At 57.4% G+C, this 20,782-nt stretch overlaps 2 protein-coding genes and 1 pseudogene across 10 annotated transcripts in view; 1 reads left to right on the top strand and 2 right to left on the bottom strand.

The window, feature by feature from the left end:
• Ap3d1 (adaptor related protein complex 3 subunit delta 1) overlaps positions 1–14,255 on the top strand; it is a 35,898-nt gene extending 21,643 nt beyond the window's left edge. The window contains exons 12-31 of one of the 2 annotated variants that reach the window (XM_036171253.1): positions 890–1,035; positions 1,286–1,665; positions 2,611–2,842; positions 3,927–4,072; positions 4,533–4,677; positions 5,179–5,250; positions 6,040–6,115; positions 6,203–6,390; positions 6,608–6,681; positions 7,253–7,430; positions 8,404–8,475; positions 8,810–8,896; positions 10,388–10,528; positions 10,742–10,789; positions 11,406–11,595; positions 11,861–11,949; positions 12,091–12,176; positions 12,507–12,628; positions 12,806–12,885; positions 13,224–14,255. In XM_036171253.1, the coding sequence (XP_036027146.1) occupies positions 890–1,035; positions 1,286–1,665; positions 2,611–2,842; positions 3,927–4,072; positions 4,533–4,677; positions 5,179–5,250; positions 6,040–6,115; positions 6,203–6,390; positions 6,608–6,681; positions 7,253–7,430; positions 8,404–8,475; positions 8,810–8,896; positions 10,388–10,528; positions 10,742–10,789; positions 11,406–11,595; positions 11,861–11,949; positions 12,091–12,176; positions 12,507–12,628; positions 12,806–12,885; positions 13,224–13,319 (2,648 nt within the window). In that variant the 3' untranslated portion in view covers positions 13,320–14,255. Of the gene's footprint in view, positions 1–889; positions 1,036–1,285; positions 1,666–2,610; positions 2,843–3,926; positions 4,073–4,532; positions 4,678–5,178; positions 5,251–6,039; positions 6,116–6,202; positions 6,391–6,607; positions 6,682–7,252; positions 7,431–8,403; positions 8,476–8,809; positions 8,918–10,387; positions 10,529–10,741; positions 10,790–11,405; positions 11,596–11,860; positions 11,950–12,090; positions 12,177–12,506; positions 12,629–12,805; positions 12,886–13,223 lie in introns of both variants that reach the window. The other variant, XM_036171252.1, reaches the window with a different exon arrangement.
• Positions 14,256–15,918: 1,663 nt separating this feature from the next.
• Positions 15,919–16,969, bottom strand: LOC118571931 (annotated as a pseudogene).
• A 783-nt stretch (positions 16,970–17,752) lies between these two features.
• On the bottom strand, positions 17,753–20,420 carry Izumo4 (IZUMO family member 4). 8 transcript variants are annotated; one of them, XM_036171296.1, is made up of 10 exons: positions 20,131–20,420; positions 19,959–20,039; positions 19,805–19,876; positions 19,312–19,338; positions 19,142–19,217; positions 18,978–19,025; positions 18,870–18,884; positions 18,596–18,613; positions 18,404–18,418; positions 17,753–18,069 (listed from the first exon to the last, which is right to left on the bottom strand). In XM_036171296.1, the coding sequence occupies exons 1-10, from the start codon at positions 20,372–20,374 to the stop codon at positions 17,982–17,984; spliced, it is 684 nt and encodes a 227-aa protein (XP_036027189.1). In that variant the 5' UTR covers positions 20,375–20,420; the 3' UTR covers positions 17,753–17,981. The 8 variants fall into 8 exon arrangements, 7 of the variants coding, with proteins under 7 accessions (XP_036027189.1, XP_036027190.1, XP_036027195.1 ...); XR_004943409.1 differs by having other exon boundaries at positions 18,047–18,069; positions 18,596–18,779; XM_036171297.1 differs by lacking the exon at positions 18,404–18,418.
• Positions 20,421–20,782: the final 362 nt, after the last annotated feature.

The following is a 20,782-nucleotide window of genomic DNA, read 5'->3' as shown; positions in this document are numbered from 1 at the left end:
TCTCCTTCACTTTTCCATGAGGCCCACACTAGGCTAGCAGTGACCTTTAGAGCATGTGGCCATCCATGGTCCTTAGACACACCATCATTGCTGTTCTGTTTGTTTGGGTTTTGTTTTGTTTTTTTTGAGACAGCGTTTCTCTATGAAGCCCAGGCTGTCCTAGAACTTGCTCTGTCGATCCGCCTGCCTCTGCCTCCTGAGTGCTGGGATTAAAGGCGTGCACCATCACACCCAGCAGGTGATTTGTTTGTTTTTAATGGTTTTTCAAGACAGGGTTTCTCTGTGTAGTTTTGGTGCCTGTCCTGGATCTCACTCTGTAGCCCAGGCTGGCCTCGAACTCACAGAATCTGCCTGCCTCTGCCTCCCGAGTGCTGGGATTAAAGGAGTGCGCCTCCACCGACTGGTTCTTTTTTTTAATACACATATTTTTAAGTTCTTTGTAGGTTTTTGCCATTTGTAATTATGTGTTCATGTGTGGGTCTGTGCTCAGAGATTCCAGTGCCTATGGAGATTGGAGGCACCTAATGCCCTGGAGCTGGAGTTACAGTCAGAGCTGCCCGATGTGAGTGCTGGCAACCAGACTCAGGTCTTCTGGAGGAGCAGAAACACACTGCTAAGCCAGCGATGGGGGTTCTTACCCTGCCTAGTCCTGATACCTGCCCTACCAGTTTCCATAAGGCCATGCCTGTGGACCATGCTGTGATAGGTTGGGCTACACAGCCTCCACTTTGGCTTTGGGGGCAGGGGCATCACAAAAGTGCCCATCACCTTCAGGCAGCACCAGCTGGGGCCACAGTGGCCAGAAGTGGTGACGCATTCCCCCACTGCACCCATTGGCCGTGGTATTCCACTCGGTGCCTGTAAACTAATGGCCACTTGGTCTCCACAGTAAAGTACCTGGGGCTGCTGGCCATGTCTAAAATCCTGAAGACGCACCCCAAGTCCGTGCAGTCCCACAAGGACCTGATCCTGCAGTGCCTGGATGACAAGGACGAGTCCATCCGCCTGCGTGCCCTCGACCTGCTCTATGGAATGGTGTGTGTCCTTGTGCCCAGGACGGGGAGCCCTTAAAGCTTCAGCCCCTGGGTCAGCCGGTGGCACCTCTCCAGGCTGTAGGAATGGGGCCGCAGTCAGCCTCCCTTGTCAGACACGTGCTGCCTCATGCCTAGGGTGACTGCTGTCTAGGGCAGAAGCCGGCCCTCCTGGGTTCACGAACTCAGTCTCAGCTGTCATCTCACAGCTGGTCACGTCCACCTGTGCTGACCAGCAGGCTCCTCTTCCGCAGGTGTCCAAGAAGAACCTGATGGAGATCGTGAAGAAGCTGATGACCCATGTGGACAAAGCCGAGGGCACCACCTACCGCGATGAGCTGCTCACCAAGATCATTGACATCTGCAGCCAGTCCAACTACCAGCATATCACCAACTTCGAGTGGTACATCAGCATCCTCGTGGAGCTGACGCGGCTGGAGGGCACCCGCCATGGCCATCTCATCGCCGCACAGATGCTAGACGTAGCCATCCGAGTCAAGGCCATTCGCAAATTCGCCGTGTCTCAGATGTCTGCACTGCTTGACAGCGCCCACCTTGTGACCAGTAGTACCCAGCGCAATGGCATCTGCGAGGTGCTCTATGCTGCTGCCTGGATCTGCGGGGAGTTCGCAGAGTGAGTTGGCGTGGGGCCCTCGGAGGTGGCCCAGTGTGGCCTGGTGGAAAGACATACGGGCAGACCCTCTGCCTGAAAGATGGTCACTCCTGGGCAGCCCTGCCCAAGTCACTGTTTGTCTCCCTCCATAGCGTGGCTTGGCCACGTGGGTCACACTGGCTGTGGAGAGCGTGCCCTCTAGTTCATAGACCATCAAAAGAACTGCTCTGTTTCAAGGGTCTTGCTAGCTGGGCAAACTGCCACCCTCTGAGCCAGGCCTTACCATACAGTGGTGATAGGCCTGTTCCCACCAGCCCTGAGATGGCCCTGGTGGAGCTCCACAAAGCAGCTGCTGTGCCCTCTTGCCAGGCTCCAGGAGCATGTGGGTGGGTAGGCCGGGTGACTAGCACTACATGCCACCTCAGATACCTGGTTCAAAGGACACATGACAGCTGTGACCCAGAGCAGGTGAGGATTTGTTGTTAAATATCCTCTGGAGAGCACATTTCTCTGGAAAAGTCACAAAATTTACTTAGCACCTCCCAGTGCCCCAGGGCTCAGCCCATGGCAGCCACATATCAGTGCCCCTTTGAGGACCCAGTGAGTGTCTCCTCTCTCACAGGGCAGCCACAGAGTGCACACGGATGTCAGAGTGCGTTGAGGAGTGTTTGGTTTTGTGGTGCTAAGAACTGAAGCCAGGGCAATTCAGTACATATCGGCAAATGCTTTTTACCAAGAACATTGATGGCAGCAAGTGGGTCATATGGGTCCTCTGTGTCTGCTGGTGATAGTCTTATCTTTGCCATGGTTTTTTCAAACCATGTCCCTTTTTATGGAATTCATGGTTCTTAGTTTCCCACTTCTGCACTGTAGCTGAGAAGTCTAGACCCCATATCCCTGGCCTGGCTTCCTGTGAGATGGGCCTGTGAGTGTGTCCAGTAGCCTCATGCAGCCCCTGTCCCCCAGGCACCTACAGGCGCCCCAGCAAACCCTGGAGGCTATGCTGCGGCCCAAGGTCACCACACTGCCCGGCCACATCCAGGCTGTGTACGTGCAGAACGTGGTGAAGCTGTACGCGTCCATCCTGCAGCAGAAAGAGCAGGCCGGCGACACTGAGGCTGCACAGGAGGTCACCCAGCTGCTGGTGGAGCGGCTGCCGCAGTTTGTGCAGAGCGCTGACCTGGAGGTGCAGGAGCGGGTAAGGCCTGTACACTGGGGACTCTGCCCACGGTTGAGACTAACCCTGACGGGCAGCTTCAAAGAGGACAGTTGGCCATAGCTCGTGCCCTGTGAGCACATCCAGGGCTGGCCTGTTGTCAGTCAGGAGTCGGGGCTGTCTGCTCACACCGCACGTTCTAAAGATCCCACAGTTCCTGCTCCCCAACATACCTCCTGCTGGAGTGCTGTGTGAACATGTGTGCCCACATAGCTAGGTCTGGACTCACAGGGTGGGTAGCATTACCAGGAACCCCCATGTCTAGAGACGCTGTTGGTCTCCTTCTAGGTCTTTGCCCTGGTCAGATGGAAGGGATTTTCTCCCGTTTCCAAAGTGAATTGTTGAAGTCTATCCTAGCTCTGCCCATCCGAGGCTTGGGTCCATGAGCAGGGATTGTGGTGTGGATGGGCCTGAGAACCAGCCTAGGAGATGGGCAGGGCCCTGCTAATGTTGTGGGAGATCTGGTTTGGGATCCTCTTTGTTTGTTTGTTGTGGGATAGGGCTTGAACCAGGAGCCTGTATGTCTCAGGCATATGCAGTGTCTTCATACCCAGCCTAGGACAGCAGTGCCAAAGTCCTGGGCTGACACCTGGGCATTGGGCCCAGTGGCCAAGGCTGCTTGCTCCTGGCACCCCACGGTAATGTAGGTTCTTACGGAACCAGGTGCCATGAGGCTTCTGCTTGGTCTCTGGGGACGCTTTGAAGAGATCAGGTGTGGGTGCTGACCCACCCATGGTGAGGAGCTCCCCCAGGCTGAGCCCTGTGGGAAGTAGGAACCCACACCGAGCCACACCTTGACTTTGTTGGGATTGATTGTGCAGCATGGTAGCAAGGGCTGCCTAGTACAGCTGTGACTTCAGAAGTAGAGCCAGCACAGGATTGAGTGGCTCTAGGTGGCCCCATCGGAGATGACAATAGCTGAGCTTCCTCCTGTTCTGACCCTGGTGGGGCTTTTCTCCCTGTCTGAGACAGTGAAACTTGATGAGGTCTGTGGCTGAGCAAATGGGGAGGCCAGGCCCCAGCACCATATCCTCAGGCACCCCACTCTTGCCCCCTGCTCCCCTAGGCGTCCTGCATCCTGCAGCTGGTCAAGCACGTGCAGAAGCTACAGGCAAAAGGTGTGCCGGTGGCTGAGGAAGTGAGCGCCTTGTTCACTGGTGAACTGAACCCCGTGGCCCCCAAGGCCCAGAAGAAAGTCCCAGTTCCCGAAGGGTGAGGATTGGGGATGTTGGAGGGATGGATGGGGCTGCAGCCTCTGAAGTGGTCAGTTCTTGAAGGGTGAGGATTGGGGATGTGGGAGGGATGGATGGGGCTGCAGCCTCTGAAGTGGTCCCTGATCTAGGAAATTAGATAGGGGCTTCCATGCCCCAGGACCTGCCACCAGCCAAGGGAACAAGAGACGGCCACTCTGCCCTGGTGCTGCTGCACCCGTTCTCTGCTCCTTCTGGGAGTGTCCTTGCCTGTCATGGTCCTCCCAGATTCCATGGTCCCTGTCCTGGTCTGCTGTTTCCCCCAGGCTTCCTGCCTTCACATCTCTGTGTCTTCTCTCCGGGGCTATGGCATCCTGCCTTGCCTGGTCCCTGTGATGCTGATGTTGAGAGATGTCACAGGCGCATGGTGGGCCAACACAGAGGAGACCAGGCCACCATGTGACCTCCTCTGTACATCCCAGCCTAGACCTGGATGCCTGGATCAATGAGCCACCTTCGGACAGTGAGTCTGAGGATGAGAAGAAACCCAAGGCCATCTTCCATGAAGAGGAGCCAAGGCATGCACGCCGTCGGCAGCCTGAGGAGGATGAGGAAGAGTTAGCCCGGGTGAGCGCGCCATTTAAGGAGCACCCAGCACAGGACAGAAACCCAGTCTGGGGTCTATTTACAAAGAGTAGCTGATGGTCAGGCTTAGGGGCACCTGAGGCTCCGCCATACAACCAGACACAGCCCGTGACCCAGGCCAGAGGTTCCTTAGGTTCCGCCTTGTCCTCCTGTTGGAGCAGCCCCTCCATGAGCCCCCTTTCCTGGACCCTCAGCCGGAACACCGGAGTGGACTCCTGAGCCTGCAGGAGTAAGAAGGAGCTGTGGCTCAGGGTGGGCAGACCCAAGCCAGTTCTGCTCCCAGGAGGCCAGAACCTCAGGTGGTCTGCCCATTCATGAGCGCTGTTCCTGGGAGATAGGCGCAGTGATCCGGCCTACTCGTGAGCTCTGCCCCTTGAGGTGGTCCTCGTGTCCTACTATGACCCCTCCCTGCCCACCTGGGTTTTGAGAGATGGACAGGCACTTTTCTGACACACACACTCACGTAGAGTCCTGTCCCCGCAGCGGCGAGAGGCCCGGAAGCAGGAGCAAGCCAACAACCCTTTCTACATCAAGAGCTCCCCGTCCCCACAGAAGGCAAGTGGTGTCCTTGAGAGTCCCCCTGCCAACTGCCATAGTGAACCCTCCAAGAGGGTAACGTGTTTAGGGCCATGCCTTGGGGAGGGAGCTATGTATATGTACTTCCAGCTACAGCTCAGCGGAGCTGGGCTGCGTCCAGGCCTGGTAGAGAGTCTGGATGGTCTAGATGGAGCCCATCTAGACTGCCTTGAGGTGCATGGACCTACAAGAAGTGCTGGCATCTCAGCTCTTGGCAGTTCCTCGGGGCCCTAAGGAGTTTCAGCTTTTGTGGGCAGATCCTGCAGTGGTATCAGAGTCACTGGTGAACACTGTGGCCAAGGAGGAGAGTTCACAGCACCCCAGGGTGCAAAGGACACCTATTCTGGGGTTAAATGTGTCCTGCTTTCTCATTTTGGAAAAGCAGGGATTATGGTACTAGCACTAGGGCTCTGTGGTGGGTGCCCATGTATGAGCTTTAGGTTCCATCCCCAGCACTGCACAAACCAGGTGTAGTCACCTAGGATTCAGGAGACAGACAGGAGAACCAGAAATCTAAGGTCACCCCTTGGCTACATAGTGAGGTTGAGGCCAGCCTCAAGTCCCTGAGTCCAAAAACGTGACAGTCATGGGTAGATTTAGCCTGTGACATCACTTTCCAGGGCTGTGGTCCCAGGTCCCTCCCGTCTATGGAGCCTGAAGCATATGAGTGATGCTCCCATGCTGCATGTGGGGCCACCACTCTCTGGCACACAGGGTCCCCTCTCCTGAGCCCCGTGGCACGTTGACACCCTGTGGTCCCTCTTTCAGCGGTACCAGGATGCACCAGGTGTGGAGCACATTCCTGTGGTGCAGATCGACCTCTCAGTGCCTCTGAAAGTTCCAGGCGAGTGTCTCCTTGTCTTCAGTTCATGTGTGCGATGAGACAGGGTTCCGGGCGTCCCTGAGCTCTGGCCATCCCCATGTCCCACAGGCATGCCCATGTCGGACCAGTATGTGAAGCTGGAGGAACAGCGGCGGCACCGGCAGCGGCTGGAGAAGGACAAGAAAAGGAAGAAGAAGGAGAAGGGCAAGCGCCGCCACAGCTCCCTGCCCACAGAGAGCGACGAGGACATCGCCCCTGCCCAGCGAGTGGACATCGTCACCGAGGAGATGCCCGAGGTCAGTCCCTGCCCGGCCCTGTCGCACAGGCCCTCCACGATGGACATGGTTTTCCTCCAGTCTGAGCTGGCAGCCATGGCTCGGTACCTTGGGCATCTGGCACCTGGGTGGTGTGGGCGTGACTGTCCAGGCAGTTCGGTTATTTGGGGCAGAAGTCAGCCTCCACCAGGACAACATGGTTGCTGGTGACTGAGCCCTGACCTCTCCGTCCCCTCAGAATGCTCTGCCTAGTGATGAGGATGACAAAGACCCCAATGACCCCTACAGGGCGCTGGACATTGACCTGGATAAGTAAGTGACAGATGAGGAACAGACCGAAGACTGGGTGGGGTTGCTCTTAGGGTGGTGAGATCCCCATTCCCGGGGTGCTGAGAAAACTTGGTCGTGTTGGGGGCACTGTGTCAGTGGCTCGGTATAGTGCCTGCTGTGTGGGTGTGAAGGCCCGAGCTCCTCCTCCAGCACTCATTAAAAGCCAGCCCTAGCCCCCAAGACACAGAGACAGCAGAACCCAGGAGCCCACTGGCAGCCAGCCTGGCTGAGTGAGGGAGCTCCAGGTTCAGTGAGACAGACCCTGCCTAAAGGTACAGTGGAGAGTAACAGGGAAACAGGGGCACTGACCTCTGCCCTCCATGCACCTGGACACAGACACCCACATCCTACATGGGCACAGACATGCACTGTTCACATCCCAAAAATGTGGGAGGAAAGACTGGGATGTGTAGGTGTGCAGGGAACGGGGCCAGGGCTTCCGGGACTGTAGCTGTCGTGGGAACTTGCTGGAGCCTCAGGATTTGTGGGCCCAGCAGCCCCAAGGGGTGGGCCCCAGCTCAGCCTGGTGACCCCATGTCTCTCCTCCCCCAAGGCCCTTGGCTGACAGCGAGAAGCTGCCTGTCCAGAAGCACAGGAATGCTGAGACTATGAAGTCCCCTGAGAAGGAGGGCGTCCCCGGTGTAGAGAAGAAGAGCAAGAAGCCCAAAAAGAAGGAGAAGAAGCCCAAAGAGAGAGAGAGGGAGAAGAAGAAGAAGAAGAAGGACAAGAAGGTGTGTGTGCACCCCAGGGCTCCGGCCTGGGTGCAGAGCTAGGCTGCAGAGTGTGGGGACCATGCCAGCCCAGCCAAGGGGCCATGCCCAGTGAGCCGCTGTGAGGCGAGGCTTCTACAAACGAATTGAGTGCTGGGACCAAGGGCTAGGGGATATCATCTCCCCCCCCCCCCCCCCCCCCCCCGCTGCATCCCCAGGCTGCTTCGGTTTGGTTTGGTTTTCGGTGTTTGGTTTTTTTTGAGAAAGAGTCTCACTTTGTAGCTCTGGTCATCTAGGAACTTGCTCTGTAGACCAGGCTAGACTCGAACCCACAGAGATCCATCTGCCTCTTTCACCCGAGTGCTGGGATCAAAGGTGTGCGCCACTGTACTTGACTGGCAGAGTACTTTTTACATTGCATTTTGAACTAGTTCTCACTGAGTTGTCCAGGCTGGCCTTGAATTTGCAATCCCCCTGTCTCAGCCTCTTGAGTAGCTGAGATAACAGGCCTGGCTAAAAATAGATTTTATTTGTTGAGGGCTGGGATCAAGCCCAGGATCCCATGGATACAAGGCAGCCTCTGAGGTGTAGCTCGGTGTGGTGGCATTTTGGAGACTGCCTATCGGGCTCCTGCCCAGGTTGCACCTCCATGCCAGCTCAGTTGACAGGATGGATCCCAGCACTCAGGAGACTGGGGAAAAAGGATTGCCATGACTTCTAGGCAGGCCTGAGCCACAGTGTGAGAGCCTGCTGCTTGGCTGTAACACCACTACAATCACCACTTAGCCCAGCTGTCTTCCGAATGACTGGTGGCTGTGGCTGCCATCTTGGCTGAGCACCTGGGGGGTCCAGTCAGAGCACAGCCAGGCCTTGCTTGCTACACAGCAGTCAGGCTGGTCTGGGGCAGGGAGGCAAGAACGGCCACCAGCTGGAGACCAGCCCTTGTCCTCGGCATTCCCTGCCTTTGCCAAAAGTGTTCTTCTTGTGGTTTCAGGGTGAGGACTTAGACTTCTGGCTGTCGACCACCCCACCACCTGCTGCTATCCCTGCTCCTGCCCCATCCACAGTAAGTGCCTGCCCCATGTGTCCTCAGGTATCACCTGTTCATTTCCACAGCAGCCAGTAAGCGCCAGGCTTCTCCCTGCAGCCCAGTCCACTGGGATGTCCTGGTCAGGCCTGTGTCTGCTGGCCTGTGGGGCTCTGCTTAGCAAGGCTCAGTGAGGCAGAGGGGTGGTGGCCAGCAGGACCTTCAGTCACAAGGTGTCCTTTGGAGAATACCCTCTGCCCTCAGGTGGGGACAGCACTGCTTCTCATGCTGGAACCCTCTGAGCAGTCAGGGGAGACCACCCCATCCTCTACTCCACCCCTGAGAAAACACCCTGATCTTCCTGGCTTTGCAGGAAGAACTTGCTGTGAGCACTGTCACCCCAGCTAAGGACGAGGGTGAGGAACTCAAGAGAGAGGAGCCGGAGGACGAGGAGGACAATGTGGGTGATGACCAGGAAAGGGTGAGGCACACAGCACCAACCACTTGAAGTGGCCGAAACCCTCATGTTCCCCACCATCTCATTCCAGAACCTTCCATCACCCCAGTAGAAAGCCTCACTCGCGAGCAGTCTGCCACACTGCTTCCTGACCCTGTCACCCTTGAACCCCTGCTGTCTCTGGATTTGCCTGTTCTGCACATTGGCTGTCATGGAGTCCCACTCTAGGTGGACTCTGTTGTCTGCCTCTCTCATTGAGACACACTCCCCTCCCCTCTTTCTTTCCCAAAGATTATTTTAACACTGGGCGGTGGTGGTGCACGCCTTTAATCCCAGCACTCGGGAGGCAGAGGCAGGAGGATTTCTGTGAGTTCGAGGCCAGCCTGGTCTACAGAGTGAGTTCCTGGACAGCCAGGGCCGCACAGAGAAACCCTGTTGGGGCGGGGAACAAACCACCACCAACAACAAAAGAGATTATTATAAGCCAGGTGTGGTGGCTCATGCCTAAGAAACCCCTTCTCACCCCCCATAAAAAGATAATTTTAGTTGTGTGTGTGAATGTTACTCCGTGGGTCCTGGGATCTGAACTGAGCTTCTTCATGATTGAGCAGCAAGCACTCTTAACCACCAAGCCATCAACCCAGCCCCAAGCCCCATGGTTTGGTTGTGTGTGTGTGTGTGTGTGTGTGTGTGTGTGTGTGTGTGTGTGTGTGTGTGGTTTTTCTTTTTACTTTATTTGCATTGGTGTTTTTGTTTTGCTGCATGGATGACTGTGTAAGGATATCAGATCTTGAGTTACAGACAGTTGTGAGCTGCCATGTGGATGCTGGGACTTGAACCCAGTCCTCTGGAAGAATAGTCAGTGCTCTTAACCAGTGAGCCATCTTTCCAGTCCCATGTGTGGTTTTTCAAGACAGGGTTTCTCTGTGTAACGCTGACTGTTCTGGAAATCACTCTGTAGACCAGGCTGGCCTCGAACTCGGAGATTCTCTTACCTCTGCCTCCCAAGTGCTGAGATGATAGATGTGCACCAACACCTCCTGGCCACTCCATGTTCTTGAATTTCCTCCATGCTGCGGTGTCTGGGAGCCTTGTTCCTGTTGGTGGCTCTATGATGGTCCAGTGTGTGACTGGTCCTCATGTCTGTCATCCATCCATAGATACTGGGCCATTTGCCGCAGGTGGATGTGAACATAGGCATTCCTCTGTGAGCGATGTGGCCAGGAGAGCTGTGCTCCCATATAGTGACAGTCTCACTGATCTGTGCTGTTAATCCCCTGCCCTCAGAGCGGCTCCTGCCCCTGACCTGTCAGCCCCAAGGTTCTAGTGTCTGCAGTCCTGGCCTCCAACCCCAGTGATCAGTGACCGGTGGGGTCCCAGCTTTGCTGTCCCACCTGCTCCCTCCCCTGCGGCCCACACCATGTGATATGAGGGGAGAATGTTGACCAGGGGCCTCTTGCTGAAACAAGGGGCTGAGCCCAGACTCTGCTTCAGAAATCTTCCCGGCACAAGAAGAAGCAGCACAGGAAGGAGAAGGAGGAACGGCCACGAGACAAGAAGAAAGCCAAGAGGAAGCAGGCGGCACCGCTGGAGAACGGGGCGGCGGCGGCGGAGGAGGAGGAGGAGCCCATCCCGGTGAGCTCGCTCACCACCCTGCCTGCTCAACCTTAAAACATGGGTTCCGTTCAGAGAGAACCCAGAGCCTCTGGAAACTGTGCTCTGTGGTGGGAGCTGGTACCCGCATCATGCGGTGGCTCTTGCTCCTGGTGAACCTGTCCCATCCCGTGGGATATCTATGAACAGCCGGGGCCCTGTCACCCACAGCTGACGCTGTCTCTCCTTCCCCAGCCCATGTCCAGCTACTGCCTTCTGGCTGAGAACTCCTACATTAAAATGGTAAGTGACACTGGGCTGCTGCAGGGAGGGGCCGTTGCTGGGGGGCAAACCGCCACGAGAAGCCTTGCAGGGCTGGCAGCGGAGGCCAAGCCCCAAGCTCAGACAGCGGCTGAGATGTTGCCACCAGTGTAGGACCACTGTGGCCAGCAGCCCAGCCACAGCTGCAGAGCCCAGTGTGGCCAGGCCACCTGAGGACAGCATTGCTAATGGGACAAAGCGGCCATGGCAGCATGCACGTTGGGGCAGAGGCAGGAGGATTCCAAGTTCAAGACCAACCAGGACTATATTGCAAGACTTTGTCTCAAAGAATCTAAAAGACCAGGGCCGGAGAGATGGCTCAGAGGTTAGAGCACTGACTGCTCTTCCAGAGTCCTGAGTTCAATTCCCAGCACCACATGGTGGCTCACAACCATCTGTCATGAGATCTGGCGCCCTCTTCTGTATACATAATAAATAAATCTTTAAAAAAAAAAAAAAGAATCAAAAGGACAAGGGCTGGTGCAGCTTCATGAAGAGTTGGGGGTGGGCGAGGTCCTGAGGGCCCACAGGCCGCTCCCACAGAGGAGCCTCTGCCCCAGCTGGTCCCCGGCTCTCGACCCTGCCCTTACTCATGCAGGCTTACGACATCCGGGCCAGCCTGCAGAAGGACAGCCAGGTGACAGTGTCGGTCATCCTGGAGAACCAGAGCGGCAGCTTCCTGAAGAACATGGAGCTCAGCGTGCTAGACTCGCTCAACACTAAGATGGCGCGGCCGGAGGGCTCGTCTGTGCATGATGGTGTGCCCGTGCCTTTCCAGCTGCCCCCTGGTGAGTCCCCTTGGCCCTAGCATTCACCAGGCCTGCTCCGCTCCGTAACCCCTTGTTACCTGAGCTCCTGCACAGGGACTTAGCTGGAGCTTCCTTCCGGGGACCGTGCTGGAGCCCCATATGCTGGGCTTTCCCTGGGGCCAGGCTGGGGTCTAGGGCCAGCAAAAGGAGCCCATTGTTTCTGTGACTCGCCAGCATCGCAGCCAGCTGTGAGTCAGTGCTGGCTTAGACCCCCGGCCCTACTGACTGCCATGTCTCCCCTCAGGTGTCTCCAATGAGGCCCAGTTTGTGTTCACCATTCAGAGCATCGTCATGGCTCAGAAGCTCAAAGGCACACTGTCCTTCATTGCCAAGGTATGCACTGGGGCCCAACGGCCATGGCCATTGCTGAGAGCCCGCTCTCCACGGGGCTCCAGCTCCCTTGCCCTGCCCCAGGGGATGTCAGGCACCCCAGGAGAGGGAAGCCACCCACAGCTGCAGCTTCCCTTCTCACAGGACGACGAAGGGGCCACCCACGAGAAGTTGGACTTCCGGCTGCATTTCAGCTGTAGTTCCTACCTGATCACCACGCCCTGCTACAGGTGTGTGTGCCTCCACCCCCACCCCCCAGAGACCCTCCCAGGGTGGGGATGGTGCACGGGCAGCGGCTTGGTGAGGTGGGGTGTGAGGTGGAGGTAATGTGAGACTCCTGGAGCACTCATCCCAGGCGCCTTCAGCCCCTGACTGTCTGCTGCTTTCTCCCGAGGCCACCTCTTCCTCTGCACTGTCCCTAGGACTGCCCTGGGTGCCGGCTTCTGTGAGCTCACCTATCCCAGGCTGCCCTGGAACCTGAAGTAGTCCTCGGCAGTGCTGGCATGACGAGCCTGACACCCAGGCCCCGCCCACCGTCACCCCCATTCTCTCTTCCTCAGCGATGCCTTTGCCAAGTTGCTGGAGTCGGGAGACCTAAGCATGAACTCTATCAAAGTTGATGGCATTAGTATGTCTTTCCAGAACCTCCTGGCAAAGATCTGTTTCCACCACCATTTTTCCGGTGAGCAATGTCACGGTGATAGCGGTTTCACCCCACAAGTGTCACAGAAGCCACCCCTGCACCCGTCAGTCCCTTCCTACCCAGGGCCTCGGCCTTCAGCCCCCAAGTGCCATCTCACATGGGCCCCGGCCCTTGGCAGCCCGGGATGTGTGGGCCTGACTCCCTGATCTGTTGCAGTTGTGGAGCGTGTAGACTCTTGTGCCTCCATGTACAGCCGCTCCATCCAGGGCCACCATGTCTGCCTGCTGGTGAAGAAGGTGAGCTCATACTGCATCTGCTGCTCTGCCCAGACCAAAGCAGTCTTCAGGGAGAGGCTGAGCCTCCCTGTCAGGGCTCTCCCCTGAAACCCCATAGCTGGACCAGTCCCTCTCCCTGCTGTGCCAAAACCTACAGCTGGACCCGGTCCCCACTGGGTGAGCTGGGCCTGAGGAAGGCAGGGCCGGGCTCAGCCTGTCTCAGGCCCATGCTGCCTGCCGAGCACTCCAGAGACTGAGCAGAATTACTGAGTCCCAGGCCAGGCCCCAGATGAGGGAGGAGGGTGGCAAACCCCCCCCCCCCCAGGCATGGGCAGTATGTGCGTGTGGCTCTCCCCCAGGGTGAGAGCTCCGTGTCGGTAGACGGGAAGTGCAGTGATGCCATGCTGCTCAGCAGCCTGCTGGAGGAGATGAAGACCACGCTGACCCAGTGCTGAAGGACGGAGTGCAGGATGCCCAGCAGACCGCAGACAGACGTGACGGCCTTGCCTCTCCTCTCCTTGTCCTGTGCACTGCCCCACACCCAGCATTAATCAACTTTTTTGTTACCCTGTTTGTTCCGCCCTTGCACTCCCTTGGCAAGGAAGGCCATTCCAACCCTGGCCAGCAAGGGGCTCCCAGCTCCGCTCCCTGTTCTTGGAGGCAGCTGTGGGGACTCCAGGCGGCTGGGCTTCCAGGTTTCCAGCCAACAGTGGGGTTAATGTGGCCCCACTCTTCAGCCCCATGCTGCCTCTGGAGGAACTCTTCCAGCCCCTGCTGTCCCCCAGTATCCCGACTGGTGGTGTCTGGAGAGGCGACCAGGCCAGCTATTACCACACTTCTCCCCAGAATCTGCGCGGCCAGATGGAGGCAGTGTGCTTGGGCGTCAGCTTGGCTGCTGACAGAGGGACAGCCCCTTGACTTTCTTCTGTTCAACAGAATTCTGGTGGGGTTTTGTGGGGGGGTCAGTGGAGGGGCGCAATCCATGCTCCTCAGTTTGTCACTGCACATCGTGGGCTTGTCCCTGCACTGTCCCACAGCTGTGGAGGGCCGAGTGCCTTGCAGTGGAGACCGTGCATCCCGAGAGCATTCGGTGCTCACCCAGCCATTCCCGGGCAAGGTGAGTGGACCCCAGCCTGGACTCGACCTTTAGCTGGGTAGCTGGCCACAAGCTGAGCCTTCCTCAGAGGTGATGGTGGTCTACAGACATTCTGGCTGTCCTTTGAGGATTGCTGTCACTTTAGCATGTAGAGAACTCTGTTACCGACCCCACGTGACCCTCCAGCTCTATGATGTTCCATGATTGATTTGCTGTCGACATTCCCATGTGAAGAGAGATATATCACGCTGCTGACGATCGGTGTCACGACGACCCAATAAAGAGTCGCAAAACATGTTTGCCTGTTGTGTCCTCACAATACTGCAGAGCAGTCCCCAATGTGCCATCAGGCTCCTGGGGCCCGGGTGGGACAGTGAGTCCCCTCTCCACCTGTGCTGCTGTCGCCCCATTAAATACTTCTGTGTGAGTATGAGTGCAAGGGTTCAAGTCTGTCCTCAGGCCTGGGCAGCAAATGCCACTGCTCACTCAACTGAGGTGGCTCAGAGGTTAGAGCACTGGCTGCTCTTCCAGAGGTCCTGAGTTCAATTCCCAGCACCCACATGGCGGCTCACAGCCACCTGTAATGAGATCTGGTGCCCTCTTCTGGCCTGTGGGGATACGTGCAGACAGAACACTGTGTACTTAAGAAAAGATTGTAAAGTTATATCATGTGGCCAGGCAGTGGAGGTGCACACCTTTAATATCGGCAATATCGGCATTCAGGAGGCAGAGGCAGGGGACAGCCAGGGCTACACAGAAAACCCTGTCTCAAAACAAAAACTCAAAGATTACCATCATGTCTCTGTCTACCATGTGTGCATCTTGTGCCAGGAGAGGGCGCTAGGCAGCTGCAAGAGCCCCATACTCCTGACTGCTGGCCACTTCTCCAACTCCCATGCCCTTTCCTTTCTTTTTCTTTTCTTTTTTTTCAAGACAGGGTTTCTCTGTGTAGTTTTGGTACCTGTCCTGGATCTCACTCTGTAGCCCAGGCTGGCCTCGAACTCACAGAGACCCGCCTGCCTCTGCCTCCCGAGTGCTGGGATTAAAGGCGTGCGCCACCACCACTCGGCCGTTTTGTTTTGTTTTGTTTTGTTTGAGACGGTTTCTCCATGTATCCCTGGATGTCCTAGGACCCCCCTTTAAAAAACAAAAAACAAGCTTTTTAATCAACTTCATAAAAAGTATTCTTGTAACTGAACTTTGATAGGCCCACTGGCCCAGCAGGTTGCAGGTGATGGATTCACATTTTCTAGGCTCAAGGATGGGTGGCCTCTGCATGGCACAGGGTCTGAGTGACAGCACAGAGCTTGCTTGGCAGGAGGTAGGCGCAGATGAGTTGGGTCAGCTATTTAAGGTGGTCGGCAGCACTGGCTGAAGGTGTACCTGAAGCACTGCCAGGTAGGGGCCCACAAGAAAGCAAGCCCAGGAAAGCAGCTCAGCTGGGAGCCTGACACCTCAAGGAGCCTGGGCTGGGCCAGGCAGTGGATGCTCCAAGTCTGTCAGGAAGGGCTTGTTCATGTCACATTCATAGGCCCAGCTTCAGGCTTCGGCTGGACATGGAGAAAGCAGGCTGACCTGGCCGCAGCCCCACATGATCCACCCATCCTCTCCAGGTGCTGGTGTTCAATGAGGCCCTGAGGGGACTGCTGGCCATCTTCCACACAAGACCAAGAAGCACAGTCCTTCCCAGCTTCTCTGTCCCCGAGAGGACAGTGTGCAGGGAGTCAAAACAAAAACGAAGCACTGACGTCCAAGCAAACTGGCTCAGGGACCCAACTGAAACACACGTTCCTTCTTAAAAAGGATTACAGCAGAATGAGAGGGCAGACGTGGCCCTCGAATGAGCCCTGGCAAGTGTGCCTGCGGCTCTAGCCGAGTCCTGCAGCACTCCGTTCAGCAGCGAGGTGCTTGTTCCCAACAGCCGGGCTCGCAGGCGGCTGCACAGATGCCAGCTGCTGTCACCGTCCACTGAGAAAGGCCAGATGCCCTTTGGTGCATCTGTTGGCCTAGTGTTCTTTTCAACACACTTGTAGCAAGTCCCCGGTTGCCTGCACTGCTGCATCGACTCTGCATGACCGCAATGACCTGCGGGGCTCTCTTTGTTGGAGGCTGTGTCTGCTGTGCTAGTGGGGGCTGCTCAGTAGTTCCCATGGGCAGTTCAAATTGAGGGTGCTTGAATTTACATGAGGGTCCCTCAGGGCAGAATCCCTCGAGGTAATTCACACAAACGACTCTGTGTGTGCCGGTGCCTGCACAGGGGACCACACTTACAGAAGCCGCGGTCATGCCAAGGGCAGTCCTTGATCTTGGACTCAGGGTCGATGTGCAGGATGGGGAACTCCTTGTTGCTGCGTCCCCCAAACTTGGAGTAAAAGTAGCACTCGGGCATCTTGGTCTTGTCGTCTCATGCAAGAACTCACTCTGGCCCCCTTTCTTGCACAGTCCTCTCAGCCAGTGTTTGCACACAACTGTCTTCTCACCACTAATGTGGCGGAATGGACACATGTCCCCTGCCACAGCACCTTTCAAGAAGAATTCACAAACAGCAGCCCCCGACTTATCCATGCCAGGGAAGAGCAGCTGCTGCTCCATGGCGATCTCCAAGTCGAACTTGATGTGGTCCACACTGGCGATGATTTCCTGCATGGCAAGGGATGCCAGGCCTAGGACCCCTTTCTTACCAACTGCTCCTGAGGCTGTCAGGGGAAACAGGATCTTGGGTTGGAAAAGGCACTTGCTCCATGTCGGCTGCTCACTGCCACCGCGTGGGGACAAGGGAAGGAGTCACTTGTCAGCCAGCAGACGCTGAGCCCTGTCAACTGCAACTTCCAAAATGCTGCTGTGCCCCAGGCCCCAGCCAGTGCCCCCGAGGCCATGCCTCTGAAGTGCAACACAGTACCCTGTCCCACTGCTCTGCCCTAGGCAGGACCCAGAGAAGTAATCCTGTTAGCAGTCGGTGCACAGAGTGATCCTCGCTTGTGGTTTGTGACTGGCAGCAGACTGCAGCAGAGCTCCTGCCAACCCGCAGCTGGCCCCTTTCTACATCCCAGTCCCTTTGGAGGAAAGAGACTTTAGATGCGGTGGCCACCCGGCATTCCTTGTAAAAACGCAGCCACCCTTCCCAACCTGCAGCTGCGCTCATGAGCAATAACTGTAGGGACCTCCTCCATGGAGGCATGCACAGTGGGGCCAGGGAACGTTCAAGGCAGCAAGGGAACCAGGTGGAGGCCGAAGTCCCTGGGTCTCCTGCATCAATCACCTCCCAACCCAGACAGCCAGCCCGGCTCTGGTCACTGGCTGCCAAGTGCTCTATGTGGTGTGTGTGGGGGGGTGTATGTGTGTCTCTTTTGACCAGGAAACCCCAAACACTAACCTAGCCCAGCTTTCTCCCCACTGCGGCATCCACCCTGAGGCAGAGGTAAGAGGTCAAGGTCAGTCTGGGCTATAGACTGAGACCTTTATCTCAAAGGTGGGCAGGGGCGGGACTGGGCTCCCTTGTTAACACCAAAGCCAGGTGGCACACCTGTCACCCCAGCACTAAGGAAATGAGGCGGAAAGAGTTCAAGGGCGTCTGCTACCTGGCATGCCCCAGGCCATGTGGGAATACAACAAGAACCATCCTACTCATAGGCACTCAGGAGTACTGGGATAAAGTGATAGCCCAGCTGTTTGGTCCCTCCCTCCATGGGTAGGAGATCGGGACTCCTCCACACCCACATATGTTCAGGAAAAGCCCATGCCTCCAGCTACGCCAAATACCCAGCAGGATCTCCTGGCACAAAAGAATTGATCTTCCTGGGAAATGTGAGAGCACTTTAATCAAATTATCTCTGGGGGCCCTGCCTGGGGGCCCTGCCATCTATACCCAAGCCCATCTCCCTGCCCTCCCCTGCCCCGGCCCAGCCTGGGCTCCGTAGGGGTGACCCCAGGCAGGCAGCGGCTAGCCTCTTCCAGAGGAACAGGCTAAGACAGTGCAGTTGAGTCCTCGGCCCCCGCCCAGGCTGGGGGCGGGCAGCCACGGTCAGTGCTGGGTCAGACACTCAGAGGCATTTTCCAAGGTCAGGTTAGCCAGATGCGGTGGTTCCAGACACTTTATGGTCGGTGAAAGGCTTTGGGGGGAGAGGAAGAGGTGCCTTGAGCCCATTGTCTGCTCATGTGCGCCTGCCTCCCTTCCCAGGCTGCCTTCCATGACTGTAGCCCAGGCTGACCCTCTGAGATCCTCCTGCCTCAGAGGCCTCCTTGAAGGCTAGGATTATATGTATCCCAGTCCCTGCCTGTTCTTAAATCCTAAAGAGTGCTGGGGACGGTCATCCACCCTCCCCAGCACCTACAATGACGGGCCTTAATAGGGTATGGCAGGGTCTGTAGTAAAGAGGTCACTTGACTCTGGAGTTCTGTGCTCCCCCCAGGCCACCCGATAGCATTATTCCCCAGGTCACTCACAAGGCAGGGATGGTTCTGCACATCCAAGGCAAGGAGGAGGAGAGCGCGGTTCATGCGGTGGCCACACCAGGGGATGTGATTACAGACATCCTGTGTGCCCACAGGCACACAGCCCTGCCCGGCATGCCCTCCCGAAGACCTCACCCCCATCCCTCAACTCCTCACCGCCCCCCCTTGGAAGGCCCATCTTACCTCCTGCCTACATCCTGACTGAAATAGAATGGGGCACCAATTAGACCCTCCAGGTCTGCCACCAACTCAGGGTAGCCTTAGGCTTCATGAAGCCCTTCAGTCAGAATGGTCTGCCCCCTTCCTCCAGCTGAGCTTGGAAACCCTTGACGGGGCAGGGGGCAAGGTCCTCCTGGGCCTCTGTAAGCTTCGAAACCTCACCGTAAGGTGTGTGCGCACGCGCACACACACATACTATCTTGGATAAAACTGGAAATGGATTCGAGCAGGAACTTACTGGTGCCAGGCATGTCTACAATGACAATTTGTTTGGAGTCAGGGGACCAAGTGGCCTCCCTTTGTGTCCCCCTCTCTGAATCTTGGTGCCCAATAAACCCCGGCTCACATGTAACTCAGAAGACCCTGTACAGCTGACTGCCACTGTGCCGATGACCTGGGGGAACACAGGGCTTGCTTGCTGGTGGGGTATTGCCGAGGTCCAGATCCCCTTGCTGCCCGGGTGATGATCCCAGGACCCCAGGGGCAGTGGGATAGGTGGCTGAGCCATACTTGCAGTAATAGCCAAAGCAGATGACGTGCGAGTCTGTGCAGTTGCTGCAGGAGATGGTCTCATACTGGAAGATGCCTGCAATACACGAGAGGCAGCCACAGACTTCCCTGGGCCCCCCAGCCTGGGCCCCTGCCACTGTGGCCCTCAGCCTGGACCATGGTTCACTTACCACAGTGACGCTGACAGTCGATGCGGCCTGGGGGAAGAGGGGGACACAACAGGACAGTGTCTTCTGACAAGGCCCAGAGCTCAAGACCTGTCCCTCAGCCCCACTTCTGTTTCTGTAGCCCAGGCTAGCCCGGCATGGAGAAGGTAGGCCAAGCTGACTTGGAACTTGTGGCAATCAATCAATCCTCTTGCCTCATTCCCTCATTCCGGAGTGCTACGATTACAGGCATGTGCCACATGTGTTTCATGAACGTGAGAAGGGGTGCTCTGGGAGGCCCCCAGTGCAAGATAGAGCTAACCTAGGGGAAGGGTGGTTACAATGCTCCTGGTGTTCCCAGGAGACTAGTATGACAGACGTGGGGGTGTGGGGTGTGCTGGCCACCACTCATGCAAAAGGGCCTCCTGCAGAGCCACTCCCCACCCGGAATCCAGCGCCCCCAGCCCCTTAGTGGCTGCAGTTATGCGCACGGCGCCCCCTGGAGCCCACTGCTCACTCTCTATGATGGCGTTCTGGATGAGGCGCACTTGCTCCCGGAAGATGGCCCGCAGCTCATTGGGGAAATACCCTGATGTGGGAGTCACAGCGGAGCGGTCAAGCTCAGGTGCCTGGTGGCCCCCACCGGGCCCGCCTCAGTTTCCCTTCTTTACCTGGGAAGTACATCTTCCCCTGGTACAGCTGGTCCATCCTCTGGTACACGGCTCCTGCCACTTGCTCCAGCTTCTCCCGGGCTGAGGGCGGGAGGGAGAGGAAGCAGATGAGCTGCACAGCCCGGGGTCCCTGCTGCTCGTCTCCGACCCTGGGATGGGCTCCGCCGCTCACTGATCTCGGCGGGGATGGCCAGGTGTAGCTCCTTCATCGTGTTCTGGCTCCACTCGGTGAGCAGCACTCCCGACACGGGGATGTCACCCACCCACCAGGACTTAAGGTTCACGTGGTGGCGGTAGAAGGAGAACTTCTCCGAGAATTTGGGGTCACAGTGCAGGCAGCCCCGGGCCAGCGCCGCTGTCATGCCCAGGCACAGCAGCAACGCCATGGCCTGGCCCGGCCCGCAGTGCCCATCCATCGGCGCCGCCAGCGCCGCGCCCTCCAGCCGCGCACCAACCAACGGCGCCGCCCGCGCCACGCCCCGTCACGCCGCACCAACCAACGGCGCGCGCTCTGGACCCGGGCCGCGCCATCCCCGCCCCACCCCAGACATGGCTCCGCCCACGATCCTGGGTGTGTCCGACGGATGGCTCCGCCCCCGACCGGCCCCGACCCTATTAGGCAGCGGTCCCAGGCCTGGCCCCGCCCACAGACCCGGCCCCGCCCTACGGATGGCTCCGCCTCCAGCCTGGGCCGTCCCTATTAGACATCGGTTCCAGGCCAGGTCCCGCCCACAGACCCGGCCCCGCCCTACGGATGGCTCCGCCTCCTGCCTGCCCCGTTCCAATTAGACTCAGGTCCCAGGGCTGGCTCCGCCCCTGGGCCT

The sequence above is a fragment of the Onychomys torridus genome, chromosome 21 (genome assembly GCF_903995425.1).
Source record: "Onychomys torridus chromosome 21, mOncTor1.1, whole genome shotgun sequence".
Lineage (NCBI taxonomy): Eukaryota > Metazoa > Chordata > Mammalia > Rodentia > Cricetidae > Onychomys > Onychomys torridus.
This window is presented reverse-complemented; position numbering and strand designations above follow the sequence as displayed.

Coding starts and splice junctions, on each gene's coding strand:
- Izumo4 (XM_036171296.1), bottom strand. CDS start 20,374: ATGGATGGGCACTGCGGGCCGGGCCAGGCCATGGCGTTGCTGCTGTGC. Junction 19,218..19,311: donor CGACTGTCAGCGTCACTGTG/GTAAGTGAACCA, acceptor CGTGTATTGCAG/GCATCTTCCAGTATGAGACC. Junction 19,026..19,141: donor TGCTTTGGCTATTACTGCAA/GTATGGCTCAGC, acceptor GTGTTCCCCCAG/GTCATCGGCACAGTGGCAGT.